Source organism: Haliotis asinina, chromosome 11 (assembly GCF_037392515.1).
Source record: "Haliotis asinina isolate JCU_RB_2024 chromosome 11, JCU_Hal_asi_v2, whole genome shotgun sequence".
Classification (NCBI taxonomy): Eukaryota; Metazoa; Mollusca; class Gastropoda; order Lepetellida; family Haliotidae; genus Haliotis; species Haliotis asinina.
The window spans coordinates 1,182,094-1,194,457 of record NC_090290.1 but is presented as its reverse complement, the minus strand read 5'-3'; the positions used below and the strand labels follow the sequence as shown (position 1 = coordinate 1,194,457).

General features: G+C 39.8%; 1 protein-coding gene across 1 annotated transcript in view; it reads right to left on the bottom strand.

The window, feature by feature from the left end:
- Positions 1–2,815: 2,815 nt before the first annotated feature.
- Positions 2,816–12,364, bottom strand: part of LOC137256175 (hypoxanthine-guanine phosphoribosyltransferase-like) — a 47,922-nt gene continuing 38,373 nt past the window's right edge. The window contains exons 5-8 of the mRNA XM_067793881.1: positions 6,313–6,413; positions 5,422–5,468; positions 4,934–5,010; positions 2,816–3,205 (exon numbers count right to left, since the gene is read on the bottom strand). Of these exons, the coding sequence (XP_067649982.1) occupies positions 3,152–3,205; positions 4,934–5,010; positions 5,422–5,468; positions 6,313–6,413 (279 nt within the window). The 3' untranslated portion in view covers positions 2,816–3,151. The remainder of the gene's footprint in view (positions 3,206–4,933; positions 5,011–5,421; positions 5,469–6,312; positions 6,414–12,364) is intronic.

Here is a 12,364-nt window from a genome sequence, read left to right as displayed (position 1 = left end):
AAACACATGCAAATGTCCATGAATTATTTTCAATAAAGGTTTTCTGTATACTATATATCCACAGAGAAATGCAAGTTGCTTTAACACCATTCTGACTAGTATTTCTTGTATAGAACTTTGGGGTAGATTGATGTGGGAGAAAAGTCTGGGGTGATGCTTGTCTTGGAGGATTACCATTGTGGTCACACTCACCTTGATGGCGTGGTACAGGCAAACCCAGACACATTGCATGCAGCACCAGATTCAAACCCACTGACTGGATTCTGGCACATAAAAGGGCAGTTACTCTGCATAGAGACCTCATATTGTCTTCATGATAGTTACAAAATGTGTATTAAATAAATCTAATTACAACTGGCGATAAGTTGTGGCATGATAGCAGAATGTGTGAGGGAGTGGGTGAGGAGAGATTTTTTACTGCATCATTTGATGGGACATGTACACAAAACACTGAAAATCTTGTGTTGAGGAGAAATCGGGGGAAGCGGGAGGAGGAGATTGTCTATGCCTGTACTGATCCCACTTTCACAATTGTCATCAATTTGAAAATTTGCCAGTTAAGATCAAGAATGACATCAGCAGTAGACATTACGTAATTCATAATAACTGATCAAGATGAGGTATAGTTTAAACATACAAATGTATATGGTTCCCCGATGAAACAATAATTGAGTTTTATCTTGACACTGAGTGGGGCCATGCACAATTCTATTGTAGCGCTACAACTGCCGTTATAGTCTTTGTTACAATATTCAAGTTGCTATAGATACCTTTGTGAAATAGGGCCTTGATCTTCATGCACTGGAATATCTGTTGCATGATAACAGAAAGGTAATGCCCGGCTAACTATTCAGCTAACCAAGGCACAGCTCCAAAAATGGCAGAGTCCCAATATAAAAAATCTGACATCCTTTATGCAGCATGAGTGTGTTCAGTTTTACACAGCATTTTACATTCCAGAAATATTCTAGTGAGCAACATCAGAAATCACACATTGTACCCATATGTGGGGCCATGCACACATACGGCTTGCTGGTACTTTCAGCAATACCTCAGCAGCATCACGTGTGGGACACCAGAAATAGGCTTCACACATTGTACCCGTGTCAGCAACTGAACCCAGGTCTTCAGTGTAACAAGCGAACACATTAACCACTAGGCTACCCCGCCAACCAAGGATATTCCAGATATGGACTATACCCAGCGATGATTCCTCGGTGGACAAGAATCATTTCCAATGGCCACTGTGTAGCCTAAACATTTCAGATTTTTTCGGACTGTGCTAGTAAATTGGTGCTGGCTGCTATTGTGTGGCTTTATGTGTGTGATAGTAGAGCCAGACGTTCTGACTGTCAGAATCTACATGCTGCGATTCCATCAAACCTGTGACAATCCAGCTTAAAATCGCTCTTCAGCAACCTATACTTGGCGACAAACATTGTCAGGTGGTCAGACTCATTGAGTGGTTGAACCATGTCATCTCATCCCCAGTAAAGACATTCAGTAGCTCACTGGATTGGATAGTCCTGATTTGATTGTTTACAGACAGCAACCATACAGCTGGAATACTGCTGAGGGCAGGGCTCGGGCCCGTTTCACAAAACGCTCGTAGCCTAAGATCTCGTAAGTTTTCTCGTAGCCATTGTACCTCCTATACTGTAACACAGGAGCTATGGATGCTACGAGAAAAGTTACGAGATCTTAGGCTTACAAGAGTTTCGTGAAACGGGCCCCAGAACAACAAACCAACTAATTGAATGGTTAAAGAAAAGTAAATAGAAGAGAACTATACTATAGAGATTCTTACTAGTCTCAGACTAAAGGACCAGTAGACAACTCTTCACTGCAAACGAGGAGTAATACCCTTAATGTTTCCTGGATGACAATAAAAAATTGAAGAGATTTTACAAAAACAAAAGGTTAATAGTTTTCTTGAATCCCCAATCCTCTTTAAAATAATCTTGACATTTAAACTCTTGGTACTCTGACTGTTGAATATAGATGACACTTACAGCATAGTCGCTCATAGAAAGCCCAAGTTTACTTTTTCAAAACATATTTTCGAAAAATGAACCACATTTATTAAAATGCAGCATTAGAATGATCCTCAATAATCTCCGGAGTATATGTTCCGATAAATCTCCACTATACCGTGGATGCATCTATGCCTGGTAATCTCATTACCTCCCTTTGCTGGCTTTTTATCCAATTAGGTGTCAGCACTGGGAGGTTGAGTATACCAATCACAAGGCTTCTATCTTAACTCACTTCAACTTCTTCTGTAAACAGTAATGGCAACTGACTCCAAGTGGGTGTGTTCTCACTTCAACGCAGAAAAGTTGGCTCCCAGTTAGAAACAATAAGAATCTTTTTGCCCTAAATCTGAGACACACAGCAAGCAAACCTTTGTGGCTGCAGCCACCATCTTAGCTGACTCTTGCAAGCTGGGCTGTTACAGCCTTACTGGCTGGCTACTGTGACAAGATGGAGCTAGTCTGTCGTACAGACCCTGAAGTAAATATATCCAAGAAAGCCCACGCCTGTCTAGAAAATGTAGCAAGTCTAGATTTCCTTAGCTTCAGCTAGCTGAAAATGAAGAAAGTCTCAGGGCTCCATTTCATTATATTATTTTTTTCACACTATGAACGTTTTCCTCAGTAAAATATGTTTATTTCAGAGACTAGTTGTTAGTCTAAGATGGAGCCAACAAAGGAGGTAATAAAATTATCAGGTCGAGCCATAGATGCATCACGGGCACTTGTGGAGATTTATCGAGGATGTATTAGAATAGTCAAAAAGACAACAACACACAACAAACAAACTCTGATTTCAGTCACAGGTACATAAATATATGACTGCTGCAACGTACATCCTTTATCCTCTGTATTGGATACACAAGCTATAAAAAATTATGCCACATTGTAACACATCCTGAACAGCTAAAACCGGTTTCATTGATTTGGATAAAGAATATCATCTTCTTAATTCATATAATCTACAAGTAATGTCTTTATAACCATTTATCGAAACTGTTTCAATAAACTGATCAGTCTGTTGCAGGATGTTTTGCTCATCACGCTGCAGACCTGAGATGTGGCGACTGGAATGATCTCCCTTTATCTGCTGCTGTAGAAAACAATATGGCTGACGTCTATCTCTTCACAGAGTATTTGCTGATGCCATTGTCATTGATGACGCAGATATGCTGCAACACAAGAAAAATAAATTTAAACAGCAATCCTTAAAAAAAACACTCTGGTATACCCATCTGAAGCCAACACATCACATATATATCATATAAAGGAGGAAGGGGTATTATGTCTTATAATCCAAGGGTATGTTATAAGGGGAAGGGGTATTATATGTTATATTCCGAGGGGTATGTTATAAAGGGAAGGGGTATTATATGTTATATTCCAAGGGGTATGTTGTCAGGGGAAGGGGTATTATATGTTATATTCCAAGGGGTATGTTATAAAGGGAAGGGGTATTATATGTTATATTCCAAGGTGTATGTTATAAAGGGAATGGGTATTATATGTTATATTCAAAGGGGTATGTTATAAAGGGAAGGGGTATTATATGTTATATTCAAAGGGGTATGTTATAAAAGGAAGGGGTATTATATGTTATATTCAAAGGGGTATGTTATAAAGGAAAGGGGTATTATATGTTATATTCTAAGGGGTATGTTAAACGGGTATGTTATAAGAGGAAGGGGTATTATATGTTATAATCCAATGAGCATAATCCATGATTATATCACTTATTTCACTTCTCCCAAAGTGATATTTTAGAAGTTCGTCTGATGAATAGAAACAAGTTTTCATCATGATAATGATCACTTGCTTGATAAAGCATTTACACCAATACACCACATCTGATCAAGAACTCCCATCCACTAGACCACGGACATGACGTGGCAACAATACTTTGGCCAAGTAGAGCAGTTATGTTAAACCATGGTTATAAGAAAAGACAAGCACTACAACAAGCAGATGAATATATGAAACTGTTCTTTGCTCCAACCATTTGCATAAAAATGTTTCTCATGTAAAAATCAGAATACTTATGGCAAAGTTTGTTTCGGTGTTTCCCTGGAGTTCATAACACTAGTTTACTGTGGACAAGGTGTCCATTGGTGGTGATAAACCCACGACCATAACTTGACTGAATTCAAGATTCAAACCCAAGATTATACGATATGGTCATGCTTTACACATGGAGCACTTGATGAGGTCATCCCAGCTCCCAAAGCCAAGAATAATTCTATGACAGACAGACAGACAGACTATATTCAGGATTTAAGGCCTCATGGCCCAGAGTACATCACAGAAGCATTAATAAGTTCATATGGTGTGGCTTATGTAATACTTATTTAATACTATGGCATACATTATTATATGTGTTAAAATTAAAGGCACTTTGTCACACCACACTTCTTTTTAAAAATACATAATGCAATTCTCTCAATAATACTAACTATTGGCCCTCAGTAAAGGTACCGTATAATTTCTTCCCCCCCCCCCCCCAACCAAAATACATAATATTAAATTAAGAACTTTGAATGAACTCTTATGCCCTCTACTGATCAAACATTTTTTCAAGCGAACCACATAGAGTTATGTCCCTTGAAACACTCATTGCGAATATTCTCTGCACAAGCACACACAGACAGCACTGCATGCAACATTTTCAATGTATGGAACAATTGTTTACATTTTATGTATGGCAGGTGTTCTCTGAAGGGAGGTTGTTAACCTTCAGGGTCTCAAAATATTGTCAAAAATGTGTGCCATAGTGTCTTTCAGGCCATAGGCAAGTGAAATCAACAAGGCATTAAGTGATGGATGGATTCTGTAGAGATACCAACTTGTACATGGCACCACGTTAACACTTCACAAATACAAGAGTGTATGGAGAAGCATCTTACGCTAAGATCTCTGAAGTACTCGTTAAAGTCCAAAGCGTAGCCTACGACAAACTTGTCTGGCACCTCGAAGCCCACATCTGAAACATACATGTCATGATTATACCTACTGGTGATTGCTGCAAGTTTAGCCAGAGATTAAAATTAAACAAATATTCTGCAGTTAAATTTCAGGAACATACTCTGAATGACTTGGTCTAACATACCTTTTTAGGGGTACAATAATTTTGCACTACTTCAGCCCCTGTCATAAATATGGTCCAAAACATGTAATTAATCTCCCATGACAGGGTTTACGAATCAAATGAAGAAGTGAAAGTGAATGTAAGTGAAATGGATTACCAGTGAAAGGAATTAGCCACATAATGACATTGTGAATGACAGAAGACATCTGCGTCATCATGTGCCTCTGCTTCTTGCGTTTCATAACTTTGTTAACAGAATTTGAAACAAAGACATGGACTGACTCATGTCAGTGGACGTTAACTTACAGTCTGGCCTGTATCCTACACTCCTGGATGTCCGCTTGACCAGCAAACTGCAACACAACATCTACATCAACAACAGTATCTACATCAACAACAGTATCTACATCAACAACAGTATCTACATCAACAACAGTATCTACATCAACAACAGTTCCTGTGCATCATCCACCACTAGAGGTGTGACGATACAGAAAATTCATGATACGATATGTATTGCGATATCCTCGAACGATACGTTTCAGTTCAATGCACATCATGACATTCTATTCTTTGCCATTTTCTTTAAAACCTTATCTTTCGATGTGAAGAATCAGTGTAAATTTTGACATAACTATCAATTTCTAGTGAAAACAAACAATTTTAAGGTCAATGATACATATCACAATATGGAAAAAAGTATTGATACATTTATCATCCGAAAAAGTATCATGATTATCAATACTACGATATATCGTCACAACTCTATCTATCACCCTCAGTTTTACACTTCAGTTTCAGAATATGGAAGGTCCGTGAGTTTGTTGTTAAATGTCGCATTCAGCAACATTCCAGCTATTTTGCAGCGGTATGGAAATAACCGCTGGACCAGACAATCCAGTGACTGACATCATGAGTATCTATCACCCTCAGCTCTACACTTGTTGTTTAAGGCCACACTCAAACATTCAGTTTCATGGCAGCAGTGAGTGAATAATTCCATCAGGACCAGACAATCCAGTGACTAACATCATGAGCATCTATCACCCTCAGTTCAACACTTCAGTATCAGGCTATGGTAGGTCTGTTAGTTTAACTGAGTGAATGCTTTCACTCGCAGTTACCGCAGTGTCTCTACCTGCTTCCTTTAGTAAACATCTGAGATACGTTTCAACCCCTACTACACATGTACATTACCTTGCCACTTTAACAGACTTGGGCTTGACTTCCTTCAGGAGTGCCAATAGTTGCGTCATCGTACCACCAGTGTCGATTATATCCTCCACAACCAAGACATTCTGAAACACAGATCAGTGTCAAGGTCACTATCTCAAGTACCCAAGACATCCTGACTGAATGATCTGAAGTTGTGTCATGCCACATTCAGCATTTCTGTCAATAATACAACAGTCTGTGAGTCTGGTCCAGACGATCCAGTGACTGACATCATGAGCCTTGATTGTGGGATATTATGACATACATCGACAAAGTCTGTAAACCTGACCACTCGATCCCACTCGGCACCTCCTTCTACATGGATGAGTTAACGAAGATCAGTTCTAACCTGGATTTTCACAGATTCATGTCAGAGGACAATAATACTCATCTTACAAAATTTTTGACAAGAAATATAAAGACTCAAGATCTCCGAGTCTTGCTCAAAGACTGAACTGAATGCCATGGCTGTTTAGTGACTGTATTATCTAAAGCAGCAAGTTAAGATGTACAGACTAACGGGACAAGCTTTTCTCTTTATTTATACCTAAACTCACTAGTTCCAGTTAATAATAATCTCACAGACTTGATTCAGTATAAGAATCACCCTACATACACAAGACCAAGGAGGAGATTTTATGATGCTTCATGAGGTTTGGAAAGGATGTGAAAAATGATGTGGTTATCTATCTCACTTGACAACAATATCATCACTTGTAAGGTCACTCATCATTAGTATCTGTAACAGCTTTGTTTATCGAGTGAGTGAGTGAGTGAGTGGGTGGGTGAGTGAGCGAGTGAGCAGAGTAAGGGGAGTGAGTGAGTGAGTCTGATGGGTTGCTTTACACCTCCAGTCAGACACAGAGCGGATTTGTTTGTCATCTTCCTTTGTCAATACAAACACAATCAGGGAAATTCAAGGACTTGAACATACAGTCACAGGTGAGTGAGTGAGTGAGTGAGTGAGTGGGTGGGTGGGTGGGTGAGTGAGCGAGTGAACATACAGTCACAGGTGGGTGAGTGAAGTGAGAGTTAAGAGTGAGAGTGAAAGTGAGTGAGAGTGAGAGTGAGAGTGAGAGTGAGAATGAGAGTGAATGAGAGTGAGAGTGAGTGAGAGTGAGAGTGAATGAGAGTGAATGAGAGTGAGAGTGAGAGTGAGTGAGAGTGAGAGTGAGAGTGAGTGAGAGTGAATGAGAGTGAGAGTGAAAGTGAGTGAGAGTGAGAGTGAGAGTGAGAGTGAGTGAGAGTGAGTGAGAGTGAGAGTGAAAGTGAGTGAGAGTGAGAGTGAGAGTGAGTGAGAGTGAGAGTGAGAGTGAGAGTGAGTGAGAGTGAATGAGAGTGAGAGTGAGAGTGAGAATGAGTGAGAGTGAAAGAGAGTGAAAGTGAGTGAGAGTGAGAGTGAGAGTGAGTGACAGTGAATGAGAGTGAATGAGAGTGAATGAGAGTGAGAGTGAGAGTGAGAGTGAGAGTGAGAGTGAGTGAGAGTGAATGAGAGTGAGAGTGAGAGTGAGAATGAGTGAGAGTGAAAGAGAGTGAGAGTGAGAGTGAGAGTGAGAGTGAATGAGAGTGAATGAGAGTGAGTGAGAGTGAGAGTGAGTGAGAGTGAGAGTGAGAGTGAATGAGAGTGAATGAGAGTGAGAGTGAGTGAGAATGAGAGTGAGTGAGAGTGAGAGTGAATGAGAGTGAGAGTGAGTGAGAGTGAGAGTGAGAGTGAATGAGAGTGAGAGTGAGTGAGAGTGAGAGAGAGTGAGTGAGAGTGAGAGTGAGTGAGAGTGAGTGAGAGTGAGAGTGAGTGAGAGTGAGAGTGAGAGTGAGAGTGAGCGTGAGCGAGAGTGAAAGTGAGAGTGAGTGAGAGTGAGTGAGAGTGAGAGTGAGAGTGAGAGTGAATGAGAGTGAGAGTGAGAGTGAGAGTGAGTGAGAGTGAGAGAGAGTGAGAGTGAGTGAGTGAGAGTGAGAGTGAGTGAGAGTGAGAGTGAGTGAGAGTGAGAGTGAATGAGAAGAGAGTGAATGAGAGTGAGTGAGAGTGAGAGTGAGAGTGAATGAGAGTGAGAGTGAGAGTGAATGAGAGTGAATGAGAGTGAATGAGAGTGAGAGTGAGTGAGTGAGAGTGAGAGTAAATGAGAGTGAGAGTGAATGAGAGTGAGAGTGAGAGTGAGTGAGAGTGAGTGTTTGTTAACATACAGTCACAGATAGGTGAGTGAGTGAGTGAGTGAACATACAGTCACAGGTGGGTGCGTGAGTGAACATACAGTCACAGGTGGGTGAGTGAGTGAGAGTGAGAATGAAAGTGAGTGAGTGAGAGTGAGAGTGAGTGTGAGTGAGTGAACAAATAGTCACAGGTGGGTGAGTGAGTGAGTGAGTGAACATACAGTCACAGGTTTCTGCTACACCAAAGTGTACCCTGCAGAGTAAATTTCAGCATTTCAGACAACTGGTCTGTCACCACCCCTGAACCACATGAATGTCCCTTCTGCCACGCTCAAATGAAGCAACTCTACATTTCCTTAATCTCCCATCTCACTTTGGCTCCTTGTTCCTTTACATGAAATTACTTGTTCTATTAGAATTTAATATATTTTCAGTTTGGCAGTAACAATGCATCAAACTATTGATGGATTGCAATAGTTGAGTCTCCAAAGACTGTTAAGCGAAGGAAATTAAAAATGATCGATGTATCGATAGAATGTGTGATTATCGATAGTTTAGTGATTAACTTCAGTTGATAAATGTACAGCACAAAAATAAAGGATGTTTGGGTGCAGACCTTCAACTTCAATGTTGTTATGTTTTAACGTTATCTCGATTTTTATCTGGATTTCTGGATTTCTAGTTAAAAGAGACAGAAACTACTTCAGCTTGTGTTATTTCACATAAACTATACATTCCTTTGGGAAATGACCTCATATGAGACAATTCAAGGAGACAAATACAACTGCAATAGTACATTGCAATAAACTATCGATATCGCAATAATTTCATTTTCAATAGTCACCCCTAATGTTCAGAGATTAAGTGTCAGTCTACTCATGGAAACATAACTGGTAGTGGACAGTTCCTAACAGTTACACTAAAAATCAAATCAGATTGTGCAGTTTAACAAGCCCATTTCATATGGTGCTTTCAGTGCAGACTTATCACCTGACATCTGTGATTGGGTCATTTCGTCACTTTGTGTTAGATTTGTATGTTTTTTTGACATGCATCAAGTAATTAAAACTAATCATATTTTTTTTAAATTCAGTACTGTGTTTTCTTACATGCTGATAGTTGAAGGATGTTACCACAGGTATTTTCAAGTGGGTGACATTTTGTGCCAAACTGGGGTTGGTGTGTTGCTTGTTCTTTGTATTTTATACAAAACACTTGCATCAAATACATCAACATCAGTGACAAACATACCATACAGTCATGCAGTGCACAACATCGCTCCAGTGAAGACTTCTCAATCAATACTCATGTCTGCTAACGAGATGATGCAGCCTTCAAGTAAGACTTAACGATCTACTCAATTACTTAGCTGGAGGTAATTAATAGGATTTGCAAGGCCAATGTCATTCACCAAGATCTTAACCATCTAGCATCCTCATCCTGCTAACACAACTAATGAAACAAGGTTGAAAAGATGATTGTGTTGATTTTACTGTTCAACCTCTGGTCAAAGTAACGCTGATTGGAAGGAATCCCTGAATTACCTGTCCTACTGCCAGGAGTTTACACATTTCCATGGCAACTCGTTATTATCTGAGGTCTATACAACTCTTACTGATTTTTTGTATGTAAATAATGACACATGAATTTAAGTTTTGGTTTTGTTTGATAGTTGTTTTTCGTCGCACTCAGCAATATTCCCGCTGTATGATGGCGAATGATATATAATCAAATCAGAAACCAGAGAATCCAGTGATTGACATCATGAGCAACAATCTAAGCAACTAGGATATGACATAAGGAAGTCTGTAGACCAACCCACACAATCACATTAGTCGCCTGTGGCAACATTAGGAAGTCCGTAGACCAACCCACACCATCACATTAGTCGCCTGTGGCAACATTAGAAAGTCTATAGACCAACCCACACGATCACATTAGTCGCCTGTGGCAACATTAGGAAGTCCGTAGACCAACCCACACCATCACATTGGTCGCCTGTGGCAAAATTAGGAAGTCCGTAGACCAACCCACACAATCACATTAGTTGCCTGTGGCAACATTAGGAAGTCCGTAGACCAATCCACACAATCACATTAGTCGCCTGTGGCAACATTAGGAAGTCCGTAGACCAACCCACACCATCACATTAGTCGCCTGTGGCAACATTAGGAAGTCCGTAGACCAACCCACACCATCACATTAGTCGCCTGTGGCAACATTAGGAAGTCCGTAGACCAACCCACACAATCACATTAGTTGCCTGTGGCAACATTAGGAAGTCCGTAGACCAACCCACACAATCACATTAGTCGCCTCTGGCAACATTAGGAAGTCCGTAGACCAACCCACACCATCACATTGGTCGACTCTGGCAACATTAGGAAGTCCGTAGACCAACCCACACAATCACATTAGTCGCCTGAGTATCAAGTAAACTTGAGTATCATGTACCACTATTTATCACTGAGACAAACTAACACTGTCAACTAGAACTATTACATACTAAACTTGAGTATCATGTACCACTATTTATCACTGAGACAAACTAACACTGTCAACTAGAACCAGCACATACTAAACTTGAGTATCATGTACCACTATTTATCACTGAGACAAACTAACACTGTCAACTAGAACCAGTACATACTAAACTTGAGTATCATGTACCACTATTTATCACTGAGACAAACTAACACTGTCAACTAGAACCAGTACATACTAAACTTGAGTATCATGTACCACTATTTATCACTGAGACAAACTAACACTCTCAACTGGAACCAGCACATACTAAACTTGAGTATCATGTACCACTATTTATCACTGAGACAAACTAACACTGTCAACTAGAACCAGTACATACTAAACTTGAGTATCATGTACCACTATTTATCACTGAGACAAACTAACACTGTCAACTAGAACTATTACATACTAAACTTGAGTATCATGTACCACTATTTATCGCTGAGACAAACTAACACTATCAACATGGGCGTTCCATATCATGCATCAGTCACTCAACTACAATACTGTATTCATGAATACGTATTCACATTCATTACCCAATATTCAAGATACGTATCCTATTCCCCTACATAGTGTATTCACTGCAGCGTTGACTCGTATCACACTAGTCCCACAACAAGGTGTACCTTGTGCTTAACCCAATGTAACCTTGGTATATTATTCACCTATCTTTGTAAATCTTTAGTCTGCACAGGGGTACAATGTGTGAAGCTCACTTCTTGTGTCCCCCTCCGAGATATTGCTAAAAGCAGTCACATGCACACTTAAGTACTGATTGAAAGAAAGCACCATATGTAACGTCACATATACTTGACCTCTACCACAATGTATTATTCATAGAAATGTGAGCCATATCTTGTCTATTTTTAATTAGTAGCACATTACTTTTGTGAGTTAATGAGATGTGTCACACACTTGGCAGTGGTTGTGTTCAACAGAAAGGAACCCCTACATTGCTTGTTGTAATATATGTGTCTGGAGATCTAGCAGCTGTGGGTTCAATCACTATCAGTTCAGGAAAATCATCAATTTCTACAGGAACCTGAATTTTGTCTTTAAAAAAAGGAACTTACATCTTTCTAACACCAATCCATAGAAAAAACACTATTTATGATATATGATCCTCCCACTTGCAACTGTACTTTACATTTGTCATCAGTTTAATGCTTTCTTCTTGGTCGTTTAACCATCAATATTCAGCAGTATTCCAGCTATATAAAGTGGTCTGTAAATAACTGAGTCTGGACCAGACAATCCAGTGACTGACATCATGACCATCAGTCTACATGAGATACAAAGACGTGTCAACCTAAGCCTGAACACTCAATCCCGTTTGTTAAAGATCTGATCACTA